We start from the raw sequence: 25408 nt of genomic DNA, 5'->3' as shown, positions 1-25408 counted from the left end.
AGCACACAGTAGGTGATGCAGAAAGGCCAGTGCCCTTCCCGTCACCTATCCTATCTCTCCTCAAGGCCCCAGACTCTGTTCCTCCCATCTCTCCCTGTGTCCCCTCCAGATGCCGGGACGCTCTGCCAGCCACTCCTTTCCCCTGCCTGCTGTCGGGCCAGGTGCTCCCTCCTCCTCCCTCTTCCCTCCCCTGGGCCCTGCTCCCTGCCCTCCTGGGCAGCCAGGGCAGCAAGGACGGCACCAAGGGAGTTGCCCCATGGACAGGGCCCCACAGAGACACCACCGAGCCTCGCAGGGTAAGAGGCCCTGCAGCCTTACAGGCAGGTGGAAGGGGCTCCCAGGAGGTGCAGAGGAGAGATGGGAAGGGGCTGGTCGGGACGTGAGAGGGTTGGGGCAAGAGAAGAGAGAAGGAGAGAAAGATGAGTTGGCAGGGGAGGGTAGGCCGGTGAGACAGAACAGGTCTTGATAGAGACTGAAGGAGACATGGGAGGAAGGGCTAGGGGCCAGACAGAGGAGAGAAAGGGGAAAGAAAGGCAGCCGTGACGAAGGAAGAGACAGGTGGGCTGGGGGAGGAGAGGAGAAGAGAAGAGAGTCAGGGAAGCTGGAGGGAGGAAGGGCCAGCATGTGGGCAGGGTCTGGTTTCAAGTGAGAGCGCCCCCTGGGAGGAGGGGCGGACACTGCTCATCTGGCTGGGACCCCAGGCAGCAGTAAGAGGCCGACCACTCCACCTTCTGTTCATTCAGCGACGGAGGAAGCCGTCCTGCCTCTAAAGATGACAAAGGTCAGGGGAGCAAGCAATAGAACCCTGTCCGCTGCCCACGTCCACCCCCAGCACTTTGCTCCCCACTGGCTCAGGGTTGGGGGTGGAGGATGCGGTTTCATTTCTGCAGAAAATGTGGGACGCTCGGCCAGGGGTAGCGGGGCGGGGGGTCCGGGGGGTGTGGAGAGTCAGGCAATCCTTGGCCCCACGGAGGGTCTAACTCAAACCGCTCAGCGGGATCCCATGGCCACATGCTCAGTCAGGTGTGAGCCCTGAGGCAAAAAGTGGTGGGGCCACCTGGTGGAGGAAGAACTCCACTGCCGGGGCAAGCAAGGGGAGCTCCCCCACCCCAGGCCTGCTGTGAGGTTCGAGGCTAGAGGCTAGGGAAGAGGGTGCCACGTCAGGGAGGAAGCTGGGTGGGGCCAGGCAGGATTGGCGGCCAGAGGGAGGGGCCGGATGGAGCCACTCCCTCTCTGCGCAGTCCTCCCCCCACCCCACCTCACCCCACCCCACCCCACCCCAGCTGAGCCCAGACCTTCAAGTCCATCACTCCCACCCAGTCCAGTGGAGGAACTGGCGCGTAGGGGGCACCTCCTGGGCAGAGCGACAGTGTGTGAGCCGGGAGGGTGGGCAGAAGGGAAAGATGCTGAGCATTGGACAAGTGCTGTGCTTAGTCGCTTGGTGGTGTCCGACTCTTTGCGACCCCATAAACTGTAGCCCGCCAGGCTCCTCTTCCATGGGGATTCTCCAGGCAAGAACACTAGAGGGGGTAGCCGTTCCCTCCTCCAGGGGATCTTCCCAACCCAGGGATCCAACCCAGGTCTCTGGCATTGCGGGTCTCCTGGATTCTTTCCCATCTGAGTCACCAGGGAAGCCCACTGGGCAAGTAGAAGGAAAAAGTAACAGGAGAGCCAAGTCAGAGGTCAGGGGAAATACAGGGGGCTTAAGGCAGGCCTGCAGCATTTACTGAAATGAAAGACTGTCCTTGTACTCTGTGAGGAGCTGCTGTGTGGATGTACAAAATGCAGTAAGGTCTGGCAGGGAAAGCTTCTTCGCAGGGACTCCTTTGATAGGTGTTTAATAAAAGTTAACCATATGAATGAATGACATGCTCTTCCCTGCTCCAACCAGGCTCTAGCTAAAGGCTTCCCCCTCAGCAGCCACCCCTCTGGAGGTCTGTGCCTCCCTGCCTTCCTCCCACATCAACCCATCTGTGCTCCCTACAGCCTTCTCTTCACCTGGACCAGCCACACACAGCACGAGGCATTCCTTCTTCTGCAGGCTGGGGGGCCAATGGAGCCAGAGCCTGCAGGAGGCAGTGTGTGGTGGGGGTGTCTGTGCTTGCAGCTCTCCCTTCTTCCTTCTAACATCTTCACTACCCTACCCTCAACTCCTACACCTCGAAATTTCCAGATGCTTGCGGGCACAAACAAGCAACCAAGAGTTTTAACTCTGGCCGCTTGGCTCAGTAGTAACGAATTCTCCTGACGATGCAGGAGACACAGGTTTGATCCCTGAGTCAGGAAGATTTCCCTGGAGGAAGAAATGACAACGCACTCCAGTATCCTTGCCAGGAAAATCCCATGGACAGAGGAGCCTGGCAGGCTACAGTAGTAGGGTTGCAGAGTTGAACACGGCTGAGCATGCTTGTGCAGCCAGCAGAATATTTACTGTGTGTCTCTAAGGGGGAGGCACTACAAAATAACGATGTGAGCAAGGCAGACACAGTCCCTGCCTCCATAGGGCTTACTGTCCGGCAGGAAAGCTCCCTGTTCTTAGATCATGAACAATTATAGCAGTGAGATGATGTGATGAGTGCCAGGAAATCAACGGGTGCTGTGTGTCAGCACAGGGGCAGGAGGGCTTCTCTCAGGAAAAGACCTGCTTGGGAACTTGGGGGCTGAAAAGTTGTCTAGATTGAGGAGGGGCCAGGGAAGGGCCTTCCAGGCAGAAAGAATAATGTGGGGAAGTCCCAGAGTGGTGAGGAGCCTGGCACATTTCAGGATTTGAAGAGGCTTCGCGTGACTGTAGGGCAGAGTGAAGAGAGCAGTGCAGTGGAGGTGGTCCCACCTTCTCCCCAGACGCCAGGTTCTTCCAGGAAGGACTGGGGTGGGGGTGAGGGCCTGAGCTTTGGAGAGGATCTCTTGATCCTCCATGGTCCTCAACTTTTGGCCCTGACCCCCTCTCTTCTCCTTACAGAGCTGCTGGCTGCAAAGAAGACCCACACCTGTGAGTAGAGGACTGGGGCAGGAACTGGTGCTGGGGTGTGGAGAGATGGCAAAGAATTCAGCAAGGGCGCCAGGAGGTCCATGTACGGAGCTGGAGCAACCGGGCAGAGGTGGCCAGGTCTGAAAGGAGGTGGAGCTGAAAAACCAGGGAGATGGGGAGATAAGGAGGAGGAGTGATGAAACCTCAAGATTGGGGGGCAAAGGGAGGAGATAAGGGAGAAGCCTGAAAAGTGCGAGGGAATGTCGCAGAGAAGTAAGGAGATGACAGTGAAAGGGAGCCACAGGAAGGAGGAGCGGCTGGACAGAGGCGCAGGAGATGCCGGGTGGGGCGGTGGGGGCGGGGTGTGGGCAGTGGCGGAGATCGCTAGGTCAGGCAGGGAGCTGCTGAGGCAGGGTGGCCTCAGGGACTCAGGGAGCCTGCACCAGGCTTTGTGGCGGCAGAGTCAGGTTTGCTATGCATCTCTGTGGTTAACACATCCCAAGGCATAAACAAGCCTGGGGCCAGCCTGTGCAGAGCAGGAGAACAGGAAAGCCTTCATCTTGGTAGGAAACACATGGAGAAAAACACTCTGGGTCCTGGGGACATTGAAAGACTGAGGCTGCAACCTGTGAGGAAGGGATTAGAGCTCAGGAATGACTTACCAATGGATACTAGCAAGGAATACCTTCTCTTGGGAACTCTCAATTCATCAGATCTATCTTCCTAGTTCATAAGACAGGCTACACCCCCAGAAAATGCACCCATTGCACCTTGGTCTCAAAGCTCATGTCCCATCAACATGCCCTTCCAGCCCCAGGATGCCTTCTCAGAATCCTTGAAATGAGGAGGACCACTCCAGGGCATGAGAGGTCACCTGCCTTTCTCCATGGCCCTCCCTTGGACTGCCGACCAGTTCCTCCTGAGAGCTCACTGCAATTCTTTCTGCTGCCATCATTGCCTAGAGCTCCCTGTTCCAAGCAGAGACTCTCAGAGGGCCCAAGCATCACCCTCCTCCCTGAGCTGGTCAGATAGGGGCTGGGGGGCCACCAGGAGGCTACATCCTTCTGAGTGGGGGGTTGCTTTGCTCAGCACAATCCTGATCAGTGCCTCGCCTGCCCCTAGCCACAGGGCCCCACGGAAATGCTGAGCAGGGCCCTGGGAGGAAAGCGGGTCAAGGAGTGACGCGGGTGAGCTGGGGGAGGTGGGGGCCAGGGACCATATGTGGGTGGGGGGGAGAAGGGGGACTTTCGGAGCATCTGGAACTGGAAGAGGCTAAACGCCATTCCTACCCTCAACCCCTTACCACAGAAACCTCGGCCAGGACCACACCCCCTCATCCCCTTCCAACCCACTGGCCCTGTGCAACCACCTCCACCCCACCCCCACCCGTGAGGGTCCTCAGGAGAACATGGGCTGACAGCCCCTCCCCAAACCCACTGCCAGCTCCTGAGTGCCCAAGGAAGGCCAGCGGGGAAAGGCCTGTGCCAGGCGCCATTGGAGTCCCGGCAAGATCAGAGGCCTCTTGGGAGGTTTGGCCCAGAGAATCCAGGACAGATTAATGCCTCTCCCAGGCCCAGAGACTCTGAAAAGTGGGCTCTGGAGTGTAGACAGTCGTAAAAGGGGGCTCCAAGACAACTCCAGGAAGGGAGAAGCCCGACAGGGACTCCCAGACTGAGAGGGGCACCTGATTACTAAGGGGTCCTGAAGAGGGAACCCCGAGGCTGAGGTGCCCACAGAGCAGATATGAGGCTGAGAGGGCCTCTGAGGTTGATGGACCCCAGAGAAGGACTCCAAGAGCAAGAAACTCTACAGACGCACACAGCAGGAGACCCTCCTAGGCAGACCTGAAGCAGAGAAAGCTTCCCATTTCTCAAGTGTAATCTGGGGTCAAACACCCTGATTTTGAGTCCTGACTCCACCACTTTGCTAGCTGTGTGACCTCAGACAAGTTACTTAACCTCTCTGCGTCTCACTGTCCTCATCTTTGAAGTAGGGATAATGGTACCTACAACATGAACTTTCTGGGAGGATTAGATCATCCACATAAAGCCTTAAGAACCATTTCCGGCACATGGTTAAGCATTATTATTAACATCATCTTCATTCCGAGTTCAGCAGTTTTGCTCCTGAGGAAATTTCTGACAGACTAATCCCTCCTACAGATAGTGGCATTTGTCTGATGGTTATTACTGCTACTAGAATCACTTATGCCCTAGCCCAGGGCATGCACCGTGTGCAGGGAGGGCATGAGCGTGGTGGGTGGTGGAGCATGGCTGTTGGCAGTCCATAGCGTCGCAGGTGGCCCCAGGCAGACATTCTGTGACTTACCTCTAGAAATAGCCCCGTCCCTGGAGTCACCTGGCAAAGAGGGTCAGGCTCTCGGGGATCCTCGGGGGGAGGGGGAGTAAGGACCTGGCCCCAGGCTCGTGTGAGCTCCATTCCGGCTCCCCAGCCAGAACTACCCTGGCGGGTGGAAACAGCTTTTACGCGTGTGGCTGTCGCCTGTGGTTTTGGAATTTTCCAACGCCCCCTGCGATTGGCTGCCCCGCCCCTCACACTCTGCCCCAGGCCCAGATTGGCCACATGGGGCGCCTGTCATCCTACCCGCTGCACCCCAGGGGGGGTGGGGGGGTGGAGTTGGGGGGGGGGTTGTCACTCGGCCACCTGTGTGGTGCAGATCTTAAACCCCCCGGCCCAGAAGCATTGGGGGAGAGCTAGGTGCAGAGCTGCGGACTGAGGCTCTGCCAAGAGGGCCTGGCCCCCACCCCTGCTGTCAGCTGCACCCCATCCCTGGACCACCCCGGCTGAGAAGGACAGGGAGCCCAGGCGGCAAAGCCCAGGACTCAGTCATGAGAAGTAAGTGAATGGGCCTCCTGGGAGCGGGGAAGCCTGAGGCCCATCATCACTCCCGGGCCTTCTGAAAAGGAGGGGACAGTGTGGGCAAAAGCCGAGTGCTCTTCCCTGGCAGGGTGTGTCCTGGTCAAGGCCAGGGTCTGTTGGGCGGAGTAGCCGTGGAGTCTCGTTCCTCAAGCGGTTCCCTTACAGCAGTCGCAGTAAAGGGACTGTTGAGGAACTCCTCTGTCATGGGCTCTGGCAAGGATCTCCCAGAGCAGGTGAGGTGCCCCGCGCCTTTTTTACAAAAAGAAACTGAGACCCAGAGGGGCCCAGTGCTTCACCCCTAGATCACACAGCTGTAGGAGGTGGAGGCTGGCAATTAGCAGGCAGCCCAGACTCGCTGTCCCGGCACCCACTGCAGTGTTTCCCTCCACGCCTCCAAACTAACTGTGGGAGGGTGAGAAAGGAGGCCGGAGGAGCCACTGTGCCCTGAGGCAGCGGGTTGGCGAGGGTAAAGAGAGGGCAGCTGGTGGAGGGGGTCAGAACCCCAGCATCCAGGCCTCTGAGCCATCATACTCCCTGCCCACTGCAGGATCATGAGAACCAAGCGGAATCCAGCCAGCGGGTGTGTGTGTGTGTGTGTGTGTGTGTGTGTGTGTGTGTGCGCGTGCGCGTGTGAGAAAGAGACCCCTCATCCCAGGTTCAGATGCCCGTTTGATGAGTAGGATCAGGCAGTAGAGATGAGAGCAAAAAGCCTTCAACTTTACCGGCTTCCTGGCCAAAAGCCATGGGCCAACAGCTGGTGGGCAGATGTCTGGGGTCCCTGTGCCTTCCAGCAGAGCAGCAGTGGGCAAATCGCCCTCATGTAGGGAGCCAGAGAACCTCCCAGAGCATAGGGTGAAGGACGAAAAGGGAAGCCCTGGACCCCTGTGGCCTGAGGCAGGAAGCACCCCCAGCCTCAACTGGGGGTCTTCCCACAACCCACAAAAGAGAGTCCATATTGTGTACTGGAAAAACCCACTGGCTGAGTCTAAATACCAGGTTCTGAGCCACATTTGTCCCTGACTAGCCTTGTCCTTAGGCAAGTCATTGCGCCCCTGTCTCTTGTTTAAAAAAAAAAAAAAAAGCTGAATTTAAAAACAAAACTAACTTTGGAGAAGCTCCCATTCTGAGCAAGCAGAGAGCAATAATCTCCAAGTAAAGCATCCCCCAGGGTAGTGGAAGAAACTCAGAGGAGACACGGAGAGGCGGCCAAGGGAAGGAAAGAGCCTCACCTCCACACTTGGAGTGGAGACTCCCGTGCAGGCGTCTGAGCTGTGGCAGCCAGGAGGGGTGAGGAGACCCAAACTTCAGTTTCCCTTCTAGCTTCTTCCCAGTAACAGCAAAGGTTAGCAGGAAAGGTTAGCAAAGATTAGTCTTCCCAGAAATGGTCTCAAATCAGCCAGTCCACTTTGGGAAGAAGCAACAGTCGGATGTGCTTTAGAGCCTGGCAGGAGGGCAGGAGAGCCCGGGACTGACCGGGGAGACACTGAATAGAGCAGCTCTATGTGACAAACCCACCCCCCACCAAGCTGGTAGGCTGGAGAGGGTCTCCTCCCATCCGGGGTTGGTGCCGCCGGTCCTTCTCACTTGGACATCTCTGGGCACCGCATAGCCCCTTGTGAGTTCCCACTACCTCCCTGTCCTCTGACCTTCTCTGGGGCAGGCAGAGCACTGGGGGCTTGGAACTGTGACCCACACAAAGACCAAGGTCCAGACACACCAGGAGCAGAAAACGGACCAGTGGCACTTCCCTGGTGGTCCAGGGGCTAGGACTCCGTGCTCCCAATGCAGGGGGCCCAGGTTCGATCCCTGGTAGGGGAACTAGATCCCACGTGTTGAAAATAGAAGATTCTGCATGCTGCAACTAAGACCCAGTGCAGCCAAATAAATTTTTTTTAAAAAGAAGAAGAAAGAAACCAGACCAAGAAATAAAGAGAGATGCAGAGGCCAAACTCGAATGACAGAAGATCTATAAATACATGGGGAGAGAGTGATGTCTAGATAGAGCTACAACTGGAGAAATGCCAGGGGAGCCAAAGCATGACAACGTGTAGCCTGAGACAGGACTGAAGTGCCGAGGATGGGAAGGCACACAGACCCAGGGGGTGACAGAGAGAAGAGAAGGTGGGCAGGAGAGGGGAGACACTGAGGATAGGTCAGGTGCAGGAAGGCAGAAGTGGGAGGGAGGGAGTTTATAGAAGTTCCGAAAGAACGACAGGGACTCTGCCATCATGACCTGCTGCCGAGTAGAGAGGAAACATCCATTAGCCAGAAGAACTTCCCAGCCAGCCAGAGGGAGGGTGGCCCCGTCACCTCACTCCAGGGCATGGCTGGAGTGGAGACGGGCATAAGGCCCTGGCGTTAGGCCTGGATGGGGAGGTGGGAGGGCACGGGCTATGAGGTTGCATTCTCATCTTTGTTGTGCCCTGATCTTCCTCAAGTCTGGTTATGATGAGGAGGACCTGTGAACCAGAAAGAAGTCCAACTCCCAGGGAGCCACAGACCTCACCCAGAGAGCTCAGGGCCATACAAAGGGCCCCCTCCTTCCTCGAGTCACTCTTGTACCTTTGGCTTTCTCTCTCTGCCCATTCCTAACAGGACTCCCAAACACCTCCAGCTCAGGGCTCTAGAAGGTGGGAGCACCCCAGCCTGTCCCATCACCATGAAACATGGGTATTGGTGTGGCTGCCCCTCCCAGGGGCTCCCTCCCCCTCCCCTGCCTCTGTCCCCTGATTCACATGGGGAACAGGGACTTTCCCATGCTGAGAGCTCTCCTAGAGAGGCAGCCCTGGGGTCTCCTCCAATGACTAGTCCTTTCTGAGATCTCATCTCCACTCCTCCAGCTGACCCCTCCATGGGACTCCAGGCTCAGAAAGGATGGAGATATCCATCTAGGAGGAGGGACAGCAACATGGCAGGGGCGCGGGGCCAGAGCCTGGGTCTTTCTGGGGGCCCTGGCCTTCCCACAGCAGCAGAGGCCCTCTGGAAAGGAGACTCGAGCCTCGGGAAGGCCGCTGGCAGTGCGTCTGGGCTCCTGCTCCTTACTGCTTCCTCCTGGTGATTCATCCCCTCCCCCCATCCCCTGGTTGTTTTCACTCAATTCTTTTGTTTCCCCTTCTTTCTCCTGTCCCAGACTGCGGGGGCGGCGGGGGCACCAGGAGGGGGGTTTCAGGTGGCTGGCTGTCTTTCGTAGCTTTTCAAAACCCCAGACTCTCCCTCGCCCACCTGAGTTTTAGCTTCACTACTTTCTCAGCCCTGGGACCTGGGTGTATCAGCAGAAAATTTTCACCAAGGGCAGGCAGGAGCGTTCGCCAGGTACAGCGGCTTCTGTTCTGACCCCCACCCTGCCCTCCCCTTTCTGCTGTTTGTGGCGCGGGGAGCCCACCACCAGCCGTGGTTTCCAGCTTTGCAGAAGCTGCGGGAACTGAGAGCTGAGAAAGGAGGGAGGCTGGTGACCGGCTGGGGTACACAGGGATCCCCTGGCCAGAGGTGTGGTCTCTGTGGGGAGAGGGACTGAGTTGGAGCTGGGGGATGGGGGCCCCTGAGCTAAGAAAAGAGATACAGTCCTTTCTCACTCACTCACTCACTGGTTTCTGCAAAGAGGCCTACCAGCATGCCTGACCTGAAAGCCAGACCATACGCCAGCGGAGCTGTGGGCCTGCGAGGAGTCCTAAGTCAGGAGCTAGGCTGGGGTGGGCGAACCATGGTTAAAGGCAGGAGAGGGCTGACACCACAGGAGAAGGTATGGGGCAGAGGGAATAACGACTGTCTGGATCTTTAGCCTAGACGTGAGGCCCGGCTTCAGTGCCGTGGGTGTCCTCCCTGAATTCTGGTCCTAGCCCACCCCTCTCACTTTGCACTTCCGCTGCAGCCAGTAAACATGCCCCCACCCACAAGCTGCCTAGTGCATTTGGGTGTCTCATCCTTCTAGAGTGAAAGGCTCAATGGCTGGGGACCCTGGCTCTCAGGTCACAGAGACCTGGGCTTACATACCAGATCTCCCACTTCCGGTGAGGACCAGCAAGCTTGTGCAACCTTAGTCAAGCCACTTACTCTCCCCTGGACTCAGTTTTCTCATTCTTAAAATGCGGACGATACAAAGAGTACCTACTTCATGGGATTATTGTGGTCATTAAACGAAAAATGTATGTAAAGCCTGGCACAGAGTAAGAATTCAGCCAACGCTTATGTCTATCATGCTTGTGTGTGCTCAGCCGCTCAGTCATGCCTGACTCTTTGCGACCCCATGAACTGTTGCCTGCTGGGCTCCACTGTCCGTGGAATTTCCCAGGCAAGAATACTGGGCTGGGTAGCCTCCAGGCTTTTCTGTCCATGGGATCAAAAATAGTAGAGTAGGTTGCCATTTCCTTCTCCAGCGGCTCTTCCTGACCCAGGGATCGAGCCCATGTCTCTTGTGTCTCCTGCATTGGCAGGAGGATTCTTGACCACTCTGCCACCTGGGAAGGTGCCACCTGTCATCATCATCCTTAATCAATGTCCTTTGGAGAAAAAGAGAGAGAAAGAGGAGAGAGGAAAAGCCTAGCCTTGGGCAGACAGAGCACCAGGGGAAGATGAGGACCTCAGGGTGCCTCTGCCTGCATCTTTCTCTGCCAGAGCTGGGGTGGTTCTGGGGTTTGAGGAGAAAGATCCCCCTGGGTTGCAGCCCCTCCTTTGCTCCTACCACTTCCTCTCTGTGGCATAGGGCACCTGGACAGGGCCCAGGGCTGGCTTTCTAAGGTGGCACAGGGCCAAGCTCGGGATGCATTCAAAGAGCGCTATCAATGAATCTTGCAGCTGTGAGAAGGGTGAGATTAGAGGAGGCTGGAGGGAGGGGGACAGCCTACTTTGTCTCTACCGTATTTCCCCACATAGGAGGTGCTCAGAGGAGGCTCCCTGGGGATCCTTCAATCCCCAAAGCAGTCCAGAAGAGATTAATTTTCTTTTCCTAGTACCGTGTCGGAATGAAGTTTTAGAAGTCACACCAGTTGGCAAATAAAAGAAGATAAAAGAATGAGCTGGGGAGGAGACCACCAGCCCCACCCTTATGCCCCAGGAAGAGGCAGAAGCAGGAAGAGGGACTACATTCTTGCTACTCAGAAATGTAGGGTGAGGACCAGCAAGCTTGGGCACCAACCAAGAGCTTGTTCAAATGCAGAACCTGGGGCCCTCCAACTTCCTGAGTAGGACCTGCATCTTAACTAGCTCCCCAGGGGATCTTGTTGGCGACTCAGAGGTCTAGGGTCGTGCAATCACTAGGTGCTTTCAGGAGGTATCATGTGTACATGGGCACGTTGCTCCTTTCCTTGGAATTGACGGGCCCTGGGAGAGAACCGCAGTGTGCTACACCGATCTTCCTGAAGCAGCAGGCGAGGGCAGATAGAGTGAGGGCTGTTGTGGGAGCCATGCTGCAAGGGTTGACCTCGAGGCTCCTGACCTCTGCTTAGTTCTAGTTCCTGGCACTGTTAGGCCCTTAGGTGGTAAGTTCCTGGCAGGCCAGGCTCCTGGGAAACAGCTTGAGTAATCCTGTGATTACTCAGCTCCCCTCCCCAACCTGGGTTCCCACCAGCTGCTGCTTCAGGGACAGGGCTCATGGGGGGAGGTTGCAAAGGTGAGGTATTCAAGGTGTTTTTCAGCTCCAGCTCACCCCACCGCCACCTCTGCCGGTCCTCTTCCCGTCCTCTCCCCGCCCCTCCTCCACAAGTCACAGTCGTGTGCACCGGTACTTTCTCTTTGAGGTTTTGGGTAGATGGCATGGCCGGGGTACAGGTGGCAGGGCCAGGAGGGAGGAGCAGGATAAGAGGGCCTGACCGTGCTGACAGGGCCAGGCCTTGGGCATGGGGCCAGGACATGAGTGTGGGTTTTTTCTGTGTTTCTGGGGCTCTCTCTCCATCTCTGCGTCTGTCTCTGTCGTCTCCTGGTCCCGAACCTCTTGGTCTCTCTAGCTGAGAGGCTGGACAGTCTAGCCCCAAACCCCTGATCCTGTGTGCCTGTCTCACTCTGTACCTCTGTCTTGGACTGTGGCTGGGGAGTGTGGGACTATGGTTGGCTGGCCCAGTGGCTGGGGTCCAAACTCCGGTCTCCCCCAAACACGGGTATTTGTGAATCTGGTCTGTGGCTGGCCACATCGTCCTATGAAAAGGGCAAGGTCTCGGTGACACTGTTGTGAGGTTCCTGGGGCTGGGACCAGCAGTGGGTCAGGCGGTGGGGCCGAGAGACGTGTCTGGGTCAGCCGTGTGGTCAGCGCACACACGCACACGGATGTGGCTCTTGGAGAAGGGAAGAGGCAGGGAGGCCTGTGGTTGAGCGCTGGGCTGGAGCCCAAGTTCCTACTGTGGCTTGGCCTAGTCTCCCTCCCGCTTACTTTTTGGGTGACCCACGATGGTTTCTGCCCTCTCTGGGCTTCAGGCCACTGAGGAGGGAGATCCCACAATGCTGGAGGGGAACTGGTCGGGGAGAGGCAGGAGCTGACTCCACAGAAGACAAGTACTTGTCTTAGGCCTCAAACGCCTTCAGGGTTCTGTTCCCACCGCTGTGCTCAATGGCAGCCAGCACCCAGTGTTTCCAGCTGCAAGGCACTTTGCTCAGGTGATTCCATGTACCCCCTATGCTAACACCCGTCACCCCCTGCACTGGCAACGCAGGCTGTGCTTACCCTGATTTTACTGACAAGGGCACTGAGACCTAGAGAATCCAGTGGCTAAGATGTGCAGGTGTCCCCGCATTCTCTGCCCCTTTTCCAGGTATCCAGTCCTCCCTTGTTCTCTCTTCCCTTCATTCATTCCCATCTGCTCTTAATTTACTGGAAAGAATCTGAAAGCTCTCTTGCCATCTGTCCTAGATGATCAGGACAGCCTATTGGGTGGGTGCTGGGCAGGATAGTGGACTGCCTGAGAACTCGAGTTAGGAGAGACTCGAGTTCTAATGGAGGGATTTCAGACACCCTGTCCCCCATGAGAGGCAGCTGCTTACTCTGACTCAGGTCTAGGCTAGCCTGAGGAGATGATGGTTTAAGGGTGATGAAAACAATATTTGGGGGAGTAGTGGGCAAGCCATGGTCCCCCTCCCCACCTCACATCAGCAGGCCCTACACCACAACCAGAGTCCAGGCTGAGGCCAGAAGAGAGTCCATAGCACTGCGGCTCTGCCCCCCAGGCGGCTGCTGCTTCTTCTGACCCCTGGACTCAGAGATGAGGAGGGGCTGCGGTCCTAGACCACTTTCACATCCTGCTCCATCCCAGGCAGGAGAAGGCAATGGCACCCCACGCCAGTACTCTTGCCTGGAAAATCCCACTGGTGGAGGAGCCTGGTGGGCTGCAGTCCATGGGGTCACAAAGAGTCGGACACGACTGAGCGACTTCACTTTCAATTTTCACTTTCATGCATTGGAGAAGGAAATGGCAACCCACTCCAGTGTTCTTGCCTGGAGAATCCCAGGGACAGGGGAGCCGGGTGGGGGGCCGTCTATGGGGTCGCACAGAGTCGGACACGATTGAAGTGACTTAGCAGCAGCAGCAGCAGCCACCCCAGGCGTTCTCCCTCAGAGGGGAGGCAGCAGGTCAGCAATGGCAGAGGAGAGACGCGCATGCCCTTAGGAGTGATGAAAAGACCTGAAAGAGAACCCATCCCTGCCCAGTCCCTCCAAAGACTGGCTGGTGGGGAGGCCAGCGGCTCATCCCTGAAACTTAGCAGGGAGCTGTGGGCATTGACAAGGATGGGCAAAGTAGAAATGAACCTGGGGCCAGTAACCAACCACAGCGAAGGCACCAGGGAGGTAGGTTACAGTGAGCTTAGTGGGAGAAGGGGAGGGTCCTGGCAGCCAGTGAACAAACACTAGCACACACATATGCACCGTGTACACGCTGGCCCAAGCAGCCATGCCTGTTGCCTCATGAATCACATATACCTTTCATGTACACACACGCACACATGCACACACGCACACACGAGCACCCCTTCAAGCAGGCAACATGCCCACTGATGTGTGTGCCCCTGAAATCACAGACATGGACCAGCAGAATGGAAAGCTATGGGGAGCTGGGATAGAGACCCAGCTCCTGAGTAAGCTAGCTGTGTAAACCTGGGCCAACCATCTGATCTCATCTGGCCTATTCCTTCCTCGGTAAAGGGGAAAACAAGAGATCTGAATGATCCGATGGTCTCTAGTCCCAGCCAATGTTAGCATTCACGATTTGGGCTCATACAGGTGGAGGCAGAGGCCCGCGTACACACACGTAAGCATCCATACACAGCCACCCTCTGCTCTGGGCCAGGAACCTCAGAGCTCTGTTTGATCCGCTCCCTGGCTCTCAGACATCCAGAAGAGCTGGCTTGCTGCCCCCACTTTCCTGGGCTCCATCTGGCTTCTCTCTACCCTCTCTGGGCCCCACCCTGTGACCCTGCCCTCTTGGCCCCCCAGCCTCTGCACAGCCCCTCCCTGAGCCTTCACAGCCCAGCTGAGGATGGCAGGCAGCTCTACCTGGCCCCCAGGTGCCTCCCGCCTGGTGCACCACATCTTCCCACCAGGCCCACACTCTGCCCTGGGGGCCAAGCCCCAGCGGGGGGAGGGTAGCTCAGAGGAAGCCCCCTGGGCGGGAAGCAGGTGTTGTGAAGTAGTGAGGACTCCTAGGTCCCCAGGCGGGAGGGAGGCAACTAGAGCTTTTCATCTTGGGCTGAGCAGGTGGCCTCTCTGCAGCTGCTTTCTCTGCCCCCATAGAACTGATACAACCCCAGCCGCTCTGCAAAACTAAAACAGCCTCCACAGACCCTCTGCTGAGTGGCATTTGGCTTCACTCCTTCTTCCATCTTATTGTTGTTGTTCAGTCGCTAAGTCCTGTCCCACTCTTTGCGACCTCATGGACTGTATGTAGCCCGCCAGGCTCCTCTGTCCATGGGATTCTCCAGGTAAGAATACCGGAGTGGGTTGCCATTTTCATCTCCAGGGGATCTTCCCAACCCAGGGATTGAACGCACGTCTCCTGCTTGGCAGGTGGGTTCTTTACCACTGAGCCACCAGGGAAGCCCGGTCTTCCATCTTACAAGAGAGATAAACAAGATGGACTGGGGTAGGGCAGCAGAGGATACATCACGTCCCTGTATCTGCCTCCCAGGTGCTGGGGTAGGATGCACTGAAGGCTCCCAGGCTGACCTCTGCTCTTGCCTTCTTCCAGCACAAATTGAAGTGATTCCGTGCAAAATCTGTGGGGACAAGTCATCTGGGATCCACTACGGGGTTATCACCTGTGAGGGGTGCAAGGTGAGTGCTCGCTCACACACAGTCTCTTCAGAGGATAGGAGACGGGGCTCGGCGGGCTTTGTACCGCCGGCAGGACTGGTCTCCTGAGACAGCTAGGGAGCTGCCCGCTGGCGCCTTGCCTGAGAGCCCTGCCTGAGAGCCCTGTGCATGGAGGGCCTTGTCTTCCACTAGGGAAGTGACTGCAGGACAGATTATAATGGAGGAGAGAAAACTGAGGGGTCCTATGATCCAGAGGCCTTCAGACTGACGTAGGCCTGGCCAGGGTCAGCAGCCATGGTCTTCGCCTGCCTTCCCCAGGGCTTCTTCCGCCGGAGCCAGCAGTGCAATGTGGCCTACTCCTGCACCCGTCAGCAGAACTGCCCCATTGACCGAACGAGCCGCAACCGATGCCAGCACTGCCGCCTGCAGAAGTGCCTGGCCCTGGGCATGTCCCGAGATGGTGAGGCCAAGTGGGCAGCCCCCCAGGGCTTCAGTCGCCAGAGCGGCGGCCTGACCAGCGGCACCAGACAGGGGTTCGACAGCCTTCCGGGTCTCCGCCCTCCATCCTTCCCTCTGGCAGGCCCTGGTCTCTTGCACTGTCCAACGTTGGGGTGGGCGGGCTGCCCTCATCAGAGGTCTTCACAGTCCCCAGCTTCAGGCTCTGCAACAAAAACCCTTGTTTCCTCAAACTCCTAGACCCTTTTCCCCTTCCTCGGGAAGGACTCTCCTCACCCAACTCACCTCCAGCCCAGATCCCATCCCCATCCACAGTCCACATCTTTCCCCAGCTGCCCCTGGCTCCAGCTCCACCTGGCTCCCCGCACCCCCATCCACAGCTTGGGACAAAGGGCTGCGACTGTGAATGGGACACAGTTACCCTGAGAACAGCCCAGAAGGCTGAGGTTGGCGAGGGCGGCTATTCCTGGTGCCTTTCTCCATCTTTCTCAGCCACTGCCCCCTTACAGCCCCCAAACTGTTCCCCCCTCCAACACCACAGAAGGAGCCCAGGGTGGGGCTGGGGGAGGCATGAGGTGATGGGGAGCCAGAAGGAACCTGTCAGCACTTTTCAGCACCCAAAATAACAAAGTGAAAGGAAACACGAAGGGTTGCAAAGGGGCAGGCGGGGTGAGGGGCTGTGCCCCCACACCTGGGAGGGGCGGTGGGGTGAGTGAAAAGGCAGGAAAGAGAGAGCAGAAGAGGATGTTCAGAAACAAGCCGCGGAGCCTGGGTTGGGCTGTGGTGAGTATCTAGGTCACCAGGGAGCCTGTAGGCCTGACCACAGGGAGACCTGTGTTCTCAGCTCTCCTCTTCCTCTGACCCTCCTAGATGGGCGAGGTGACCCCGATACAGCTTGAGGCTCCCCCCTCAGCCATCCCCAGCCCAGACTCATTGCTCAAATTCTGCCACTTAGTCGAAGCTGGTTTCAAGCAGGGAGAGTTTGCTCAGAAGACTGATATGTCTGCTGATACATCTGGGCTGGACAGAGCCCAGAAGCAGACAGGAGTCGGGGGGAGTGGGTCTTGAACAGAAATGCCTGGAAGGCAGGCTCTCAGGCCAGACTGGAGAAGGTCTGCTCGGAGTGAGCTCTTCAAGGAGCAGCAAGTTAATCCTGTAATGGTCACAGTGCCTATGACTCTGCCCTGTGCCGTGTCTTCCCGCCTCCAAAACTCCTGAGCCCCCGACCTCTTTCAGCTGTCAAGTTTGGCCGCATGTCCAAGAAGCAAAGAGACAGCCTGCATGCAGAGGTGCAGAAACAGCTGCAGCAGCGGCAACAGCAGCAACGGGAACAAGCGGCCAAAACCCCTCCCGTGGGAGCCCAAGGAGCAGAGCCCCTCGCCTGCACCTTGGGGCTCCCGGATGGGCAGCTACCCCTGGGCTCCTCGCCTGACCTGCCAGAGGCCTCAGCCTGTCCCCCCAGTCTCCTGAGAGCTCCAGGCTGCGGGCCCTCCTACTCCAACAGCCTGGCCAAGGCCGGGCTCAACGGGGCCTCGTACCACCTGGAATACAGCCCTGAGCGGGGAAAGGCTGAGGGCAGGGAGAACTTCTATGGCACAGGCAGCCAGCTGGCCCCGGACAGGGGTGGACTTCACTCTGAGGACTCCAGGCGTCCTGGGCTTGGGGAGCCAGGACGGGGCCTGGACAGCTACTTCACCCCCAGTTTCCGCAGCACCCCAGAGGTGCCTTATGCTTCCCTGACGGAGACTGGTAAGCAGCTGGGGAGGCGGAGAGCGTAGAAAGATGAGGGAGGAGCTTCCAAGAAAGGGCCCTGTGGGACTTCCCTGGTGATCCAGTGGTTAAGAGTCCACGTTTCCACTGCAGGGATATGGGTTCTATCCCTGGTCAGGGAACTAAGATCCCACATACTGTGCAGTGCAGCAAAAAAACATGGGGTGGGGGGCCCTAGTCAGCATCCCATGTAAATCAAGCATACACAAGGGTCTTGGGGGAGGCAGAGCAGGGCTAGGCCAGGCAGAGGAGTGCCCTTGGTATACGAAAGGTAGGAGCTGACTGAGATGGAACCTCTGCCTTCCTCCCCTGGCCCCAGAGCACCTGGTGCAGAATGTTTGCAAGTCCTACCGGGAGACGTGTCAGCTGCGGCTGGAGGACCTGCTCCGTCAGCGCTCCAACATCTTCTCGAGAGAGGAGGTGGCTGGCTACCAGAGGAAGGTGAGGCCAGGACACCGTACCGGGGAGGAAAGACTCCTGCCACTACCCAGGGAGTCCAGAGACGGCAACCTGCACACATGAGTGGGCTTGGGGCGAGGCAGGTTATCCCAGAGAGACACAGTGTGCACCTGCTTTTAAGTATGCACCCTAGCAGATGGGTGAGAGCTTCTCCTTAGCTTCTGCCTATGGTTGTTTTACCTGGTCTTCATTGGTAAAGAATTTGCCTGCAATGTAGGAGACCTGGGTTCGATCCCTGGGTCAGAAAGATCCCCTGGAGAAGGCAATGGCAACCTACTCCAGTATTTTCGATCTCATGGACAGAAGAGCCTGGAGGGCTGTAGCCCATAGGGTCACAAACAGTCGACCACCACTGAGTGACTAACACACACACACACACACACACACACACCCCCTATGTCCTTCACCACCCAGACCTAGAAGTACAGACCTTAGCATACTCTCCTTCCTCCTCCTCTATCAACAATAGTCAGACTCCTCATTAGCATCTGTTTCAACATTCTTTCTCTGCCAGGCACTGTGCTGAACACTTTACATAAATTATCCTTGACCTTTACAACAACCACCCCATGAGGTTGCCATTCCTGTTTTTCATGGACTGAGAAACTGAGCACAGAGGAGTTCGTAGACATACTCCACGCCACAAGGTAGTGGAGTCAAAGGCAAATTTAGATCCATTGGGCCCCAAAGCGCATTGTGCTAAGAATAGGCTAAACACACAAGTGCTGAGGATGTGGGGGGTACTTGCAGTTCTGTCTGGGCTCCCAGGGCCTCAGTGGGGTCCCGGGGGTCCTAAAAGACAGCTCCAGTGGGACCTCCCTTCTCCCTGCAGTCGATGTGGGAGATGTGGGGACGCTGTGCCCACCGACTCACCGAGGCCATTCAGTATGTGGTGGAGTTCGCTAAGAGGCTCCCGGGCTTTATGGAGCTCTGCCAGAATGACCAGATCGTGCTGCTCAAAGCAGGTGCCCAGGGAGAGCGGGCAGGCTGCGGGGTGGGGGGACCCGTGTGGAATGGGCGGGGCTGCGTGGAGGGAGGTGCCTCAAGGGGCCCAGGACACTGAAGGGGGACAGAGACAGATTCCTGGCTCTGTATGACAACGCGCCTGCCTGTCTCCCCACTCCCCAGGAGCCATGGAAGTGGTGCTGGTCAGGATGTGCCGGGCCTACAACGCTGACAATGACACAGTCTTTTTTGAAGGCAAATACGGTGGCGTGGAGCTGTTCCGAGCCTTGGGTGAGGGGCAGGGGGAGATGAGCAAGAGGAGTCCGATGCCAACCCCATCCGAGGCTTCCAGACCCAGGGCGCCCTCTTTTCATGACAGACTGCCCTCTCTGCTCCAGACACCAAGGGGGCGGGTGTCCTCGGGCACTGTGGCCTCGGCCGCCTTGCTCACTATTTCGTTTCCACCCTCCCAGGCTGCAGTGAACTCATCAGCTCCATCTTTGACTTCTCCCGCTCCCTGAGTGCCTTGCGCTTTTCAGAGGATGAGATCGCCCTCTACACAGCCCTCGTCCTCATCAATGCCAGTGAGTGTCACTGGGCTTGGGCAAAGGACAGTCAGGCGGTGGGGGCACGAAAGGTATTGAAGAGTCTGGACCTGTGTGCTGTGCTCAAGCAGCCTTCGCAGGTGGCGCTGGTGGAAAAGAACCCACCCGCCAGTGCTGGCGACCTAAGACATGTGGGTTTCCATCCCTGGGTCGGGAAGATCCCCTGGACGAAGAAATTGCAACCCACAAGCAGGTGGTGGGGGCGTGACAGATACTGAAGGGTGTGGACCTTCGCTGTGGTTAAATCTGGGAAGGTGCTTTATAAAGCAGAAGAAGCCCACCCAATGTTGCTGTAAAATAAGATGAGTCAAAAAAATAAAGATCCAGAGGAGCCTGAGAGAGGGAAGAGAGAAGCGCAGGTGGGGCTGGAGAAGTGGGGAGGCATGAGGAAGAGAGGAGGTGAGAGCAGCTGGGCTGCATGCGAGTCCCTGCCGGGGACCCCACCGTGGCCCCACTCTGGAGCCGCCTGTGGAGCTTTAGAAAACGAGTGCTGCGACCCTGACGTGGATCTCAGGTGCAGCCGGACACCAGAACTTTGCACAGCCTCTTGTAGGTTATTGTGACATGCCACCAAGCTTGAGAATCGCTGCTCTGTGTGAACTCGTTTTAAGGCAACACGCCATCAGGAATTCCCTGGCGGCCCAGTGGTTAGGACTCCACGCTTTCACTGCTGAGGGTGCAGGTTCAGCCCCTGGTGGACAAACTAAGATCCCACGAGTCCTAGGACAGAGCCAAAAGTAGAAACAAAAGGCTACCTGCCATCAGGGCAGGACTCTGGACGTCCACTCCACAGAATGGAGTGGGCTGGGTGAGCCCAGCAGAATGCCAAGGATTCCCAGAACCTGGGGAAGTGGATTGTGCTACTAACCTGAGTTTGTAGACCAAGTTACCAGTCCACTGGCTCTGCCAATGAGTAGAGACCAAAACATGCCCCTTGACCTGGAAATAAAGACTGAAAAGATGACTTCTGGTTATTTTATGGAGTCAGGACAAAAGGTGGTTTGTCTGTTGAAGTTAGCCACAGAGTGCTACAGAAGGCCCAGTGCTGACCTAGGTGGCTACACAAGGCCCATCTCCTCTCTTGGGCCATCTTTGCTAAGTCGGGGTGAAGGGGGAGATCTTTTCTTCCCCACAGCAGAGTTTTAGTGGAGAGCACTGAATTAGCTATGTGAAATATCTAGGTACCAGGGAGAAGGCAGCCTGGAACTGGGAGATCAGAATGCCTCATCTCTTTCATCTCTCCCCAGTTTTCCTTATAGAGAGCTACCCAAGGCCCCACAGCTTACTAACTCCAAAACAACACACACCCACACCCCCTACACTGTCTTTCACTCAGCTAAGAAGATCTCCGTTCAGCACAGATGTCCAGAATGACACACCTTTTGGGAGAAGTTAACGTCCATGTTCTTTCTTGTTTTTGCTGTGGTCCCATCCCCTCCTTCAGACCGGCCAGGGCTCCAAGAGAAAAGGAAAGTAGAACAGCTGCAGTGCAATCTGGAGCTGGCCTTTCATCATCATCTCTGCAAGACTCATCGCCAAGGCATCCTGGCAAAGGTAGGAGCAGTCCCTGGGACAGAGGTCAGGCCCGGCGCCAGATCTGTGACCTCAGGGTTTGCGAGGACCAGGGTCTGAGGGTCCAGAGGAGGAAGTGCCTGAGAGCTAAGTTGTACAAGAGAGCTTGCAACAGCACAGGACACGGTGACTGAGCAGTCACTTCTGTGTGGGTACAGATGAAAAGTTAGGGAGCCTGAAATTGGGAGGGACCTCCAGGGAACAATTCAGTTTAATAGAGCCACCGCTTACCAGCACCTGCTTGTACTGTGAGTGGAAAGATACAGAGATGCCATCCTTACCCCCACCAAGAGTTTTTAACCTGCTGTGAAGAAGAGATTTGTATACCAATGACTCTAAAGCAGAATAGGATGTGATACGGGATAAAATAATAATGTGACTAACAACGTGCTTTCCCAGATATACTCATCTTTGTGACAACCCAGTCAGTAAGAGAGATGTTAAAATCTCCCTGTAGTGATAAGGAGACCTGAATGACTTGTTCAAGTTTACACAATCGTGGGTGATAAATGCAAGTCCCGGGGCTCCTTCTACCACATCTCTGTGCCCCTGACATATTACTAATATTGGGGAAATGTGACAGCATGGAGTAGGGGTTAAAAATAACTTGAGGGCAAAAGGAGAGGCTCATAAATGCTTCCTAGTGAAGGTGGCATTTAAACTAGGCCATGAAATACTTATTTTAACAGGCATTGAGGGGTGGGATAGGCATTCCAGGCTTAAGGAACCATATGAGCAAAAATAAGGAGGAAAGATAATGTGTATGTGGAGAATAGTTGGTGGAACATTTTGACTACGTGTTAAGATCGGAAGCTGGGATAGATTGATGGGGGCAGGAAAGTAGCAGAAGACAACCTTAAAAATTAGGTCAGGGAGCAAATCAGAGAGGACCTACTTTATTTCCAGGCAATGGAGAGTACCAAAGGCTAGAGGAATGATATCATCAGAGCTATTTTTTAGGCAATTTAATTTGGAACCAATGTAAGGGGACCATTTATGGAATGGTTCAAGCAATGGACGCTTGCTGTGTGCCAGGCACTGTGCTGGGTGCTGAGAATACAGAAATGACTTAAATGACAGTCTCTGCCCTACATAAACCTCAAGTCTGGTAGAACAGTTCAGGAGGAGCAGCACCTGGGAGGGCAGTTGGAAAGCAAATCTGGTGGAATCCACCTTCGGAATACATCACCTCCCCACCGTCACCCTCTTGCTGTCAGCGCTCACTTGGACCATTAGAGAGGCCTCCAGCTGGACCCCTGCTCCACACGTCTGTCCTACTGCAGCCACACGGCAGTCCTCAGAGCTCCTGTAGCTGCCGTCACGCTGAGAATCAAACCCACAGTCTCTGTCGTGGCCAACTGGCCTCACGGCATGACCCCCGACTTCTTTGCTCACCTCGTCTCCTTCCGCTGCCCTCTCAGTCACCCATTCCAGCAGCGCTGGCCTCCTTGCTATCCCTTGAACACATCAAGTTGCTTCTCAGGGCTTTGCACCTGCTGTTCCAAGTGCCTCGATGCTTCTTCCCCTAGTTTTCCAAACAACCTGCTCCATCCCTTTATTCTGGAGAGGTTTTCCCAGACCACCCCATCCAAAAAGCTTTCTACCCATCAGCCTGCTTTGTTGTTTTTTTTTTTTTTTTTGAAGAAGAAGTTTTCTAATATTTCTTGTCTGGCTCCCTCACTAGAATATACATTTAATAAAGGTAGAGATTTTATTTCATTCACCGACGCATCACCACAGCCCATCACAGTGCCCAGCCAGAAGGTTCTCAACACATATAATGAGAATGAATGAAAGGATGAATGAACAACCCTGTTGCAATAGCCCAGACAAACGCGAGGTAAAGCAGGAGGCATGAAAAGAGGAGGAATTCGAGAGGTATCAAGGGATCCCGTGCTGCCTGTTCTTCCCTGACTGTCCCTTTCCTAGATAACTAACCTGGGGAGAGGGGGATGGTGGCTGGTGAGAGGTGCTTTTAAGCCTCACTTGGTGATACAGGAAACTGCAGAAGATGAATGGTTTTCTCAGTCTTTCTCCGGTGAGGTCTCTCTGCCTCTGTCTCCTCATGGACCTCTGGGCCTTTTTCATTCCCCTCCACTGGCTGAGTGCTGGCAATGGTGGTTTACTATTTGCAGTGTTGGGTTTCTGTTTGGAAATTGCTTAGTCCAAAGAAACAGTTATTGAGCATTTGCCGTGTGCAAGCAGTATGATAGGTACCGAGGATACAGAGAGAGTGGGGGAGGAGACGGAGGGAGAGAGACTCAAGGAGCTTAAATCCAGGCTGGAGAGATAGATAAATTGGATCATTTTCCTAAAATGGGATTTAAGTGCTCCACAGAGGGAAGCCCAAAGGAAGGGACCTTTAATCCAGGGAAATAGTCCTAGAGGAGGTAACACTGAAGGTGAGTAAGAATTAGCCAAGCACCGAAGAATTGAAAAGGCATTCCAGGTAAGGGGAACAGCATCAACGAAGGCAAGCAGCCGCCTAACAGTGTGTAAAAGAGGCACAGACTTTCACTATTATAAAAGCATGGGTTTTATAATCGCTGGTGGTCCAGCAATTAAGACTTCAGGCTTCCAGTGCAGAGGACATGGGTTCGATCCCTGGTCAGGGAATTAAGAGCCCACATGCCATGTGGCATGGCAAAAAGATGTTTTAAAAAAGCATAAGAGAGTGAGAGAGTCTTGAACAGGGCTGATTTAAGGAGTATCAGGAACACCATTTGGGGGCTCAGCCAGAAATCATGTTCCTGTCCCACTGCGGTTCTCATGTGCCTCCAGTTCCTTGAATACAGACCTACCCCTACCAATGGGATCTGGATGACCCACAAGTGCTGAGTGTGCAGGGAGAGAGTACAGAGGGTTGTCGCAGCCCAGGAAGGATGGGAGGACTTCTCTGACCTGGGGACAGAGCTGCAGTACTCACCCTCCTTCCCCATGAACCCACCTCCAGCTGCCACCCAAGGGGAAGCTGCGGAGCCTGTGTAGCCAGCACGTGGAAAAGCTGCAAACCTTCCAGCATCTCCACCCTATCGTGGTCCAAGCTGCTTTCCCTCCACTCTACAAGGAACTCTTCAGCACTGAAATCGAGTCACCCGAGGGACTGTCCAAGTGACCTGGAGGAGGGACTCCGTTGCCTTTCCTATAGCCTGCTGGCTCACCTTTCCCTTGGTCTTTTCCTTTCCTGTGGCCCCTGGAGGGTGGTCTCTGACTGTTTGGGGGAATGGGTGAACAAACGCTGAGACTGGGTTTCAGCCCACCGGCCTGCCTGGCAGCAGGCCAAGAGCCAGAGGGTCGGGATGGAGGGACTCTGTCCCCAGCCTCAGCTTTGTCTGGGCTCCTTTCCCATGCCCTGTCACCCCCAGCTTCTGGGAGGCCTGGGGTGGGATACAAGGACCTCTTGGAGGACCTAGGTATCCTCAGGACAATAGGGGGTTCCAGGACACCCTGGATGAATGGAACTCAACTCTGGACTCAGAAGCTAAGAATAGGACTTTGAAATACCTCATTGCATTTCCCTGGGGCTTTGGCTGGGGTGGTGCAACAAGCTTGGAGACTGGCGGCCAGAGCCCAGAAGGACCTGCGTATAACATGAATCTGCATCACTAGGTTTGCTGCCTGCCCCCTTCCTTCCAGCTCAGCAAGGAGATGGTTAGGCACTCTGGGGTCTTAAAAAAAAAAAAAAAAAAAAAACTGGATATGTGAAGGGTAAGGATGGGATGGGAGTAAGGGAGGGGCTGGGGATGATAATTTTATGGGATTTGCATATAGGGATAGGGTATGATGAAGACCAAGAACATCACAGACAGACAGGTAGAACTCAGACTTATGTGCACTTTAAAAATAGACTTTAGGGGTTACCCAAATCTATCAGAGACACACATCCACAGACAGGTGAAACATACTCACACACTCAACCTGCAGTCATGTGGCTCTATAGACACATTTAATCTGACACAATCTGTCTTCCTTGAGGTCACAGCTCAGAGGAATTTAGCGGCCCCAGGGCAGAGTCCCAATCCTGAGGGAGCCCAGAACATTTCACCTGGTGCCCTAGTTCACCAGTCTTAGGCCAGGGGTGGCCCAAACTCTACACCAGCCGCAGCTGTCTTTGGTTGCAAGAAATCGCTAAAAGAAGAGGTAGCTGGACACTGATCAGTCACAGGGCCAAGAACAGACCCTTGGAGTACTAGTTGTCTGGTCCCCACCCTGCAGCCCTGCTCTTGTGATGAGAAAGGAAGCAGATGCAATTCCAGCACTCTCTTCGTGGATACCGCTGGGTCCGGCAAGGTGGAGAAGACCGTGATCTTGCCCGAGAACTTCTCTTGGTTTTATAAATAGCTGTGTGCCCTGCTTGGAGGGAAACAGCAGGTGGTCAGGAGGTTTGGTTTTTCTTTCTTTTTTTTTTCCTCTCAGGGGAGTGTAAACATAAACTCCAACCTGTGCCATTCTTTATAAAATGATTTCAAAGGCAAGAGGTGTGTGTGTCGGGTGGGAGGAGCCTTAATGAAGGTTATCCTAGCG

The 25408-nt window shown here is 55.6% G+C and overlaps 1 protein-coding gene across 12 annotated transcripts; it reads left to right on the top strand.

Annotated features, from left to right (window-relative positions):
• On the top strand, positions 1-25359 carry RORC (RAR related orphan receptor C). 12 transcript variants are annotated; one of them, XM_018046095.1, is made up of 12 exons: positions 1-296; positions 744-781; positions 2960-2989; positions 15013-15098; positions 15396-15537; positions 16770-17282; positions 17623-17744; positions 18595-18727; positions 18891-18962; positions 19181-19291; positions 20757-20866; positions 23838-25359. In XM_018046095.1, exons 1-12 carry the CDS (start codon positions 16-18, stop codon positions 23997-23999), a joined length of 1800 nt encoding a protein of 599 aa, XP_017901584.1. In that variant the 5' UTR covers positions 1-15; the 3' UTR covers positions 24000-25359. The 12 variants fall into 12 exon arrangements, with proteins under 12 accessions (XP_017901584.1, XP_017901583.1, XP_017901582.1 ...); XM_018046094.1 differs by having other exon boundaries at positions 18891-18998; XM_018046093.1 differs by lacking the exon at positions 23838-25359 and adding an exon at positions 22102-22607.

Source organism: Capra hircus, chromosome 3 (genome assembly GCF_001704415.2).
Source record: "Capra hircus breed San Clemente chromosome 3, ASM170441v1, whole genome shotgun sequence".
Lineage (NCBI taxonomy): Eukaryota > Metazoa > Chordata > Mammalia > Artiodactyla > Bovidae > Capra > Capra hircus.
The sequence above is the reverse complement of the archived record's forward strand: the minus strand, read 5'-3'. Positions and strand labels throughout refer to the sequence as shown.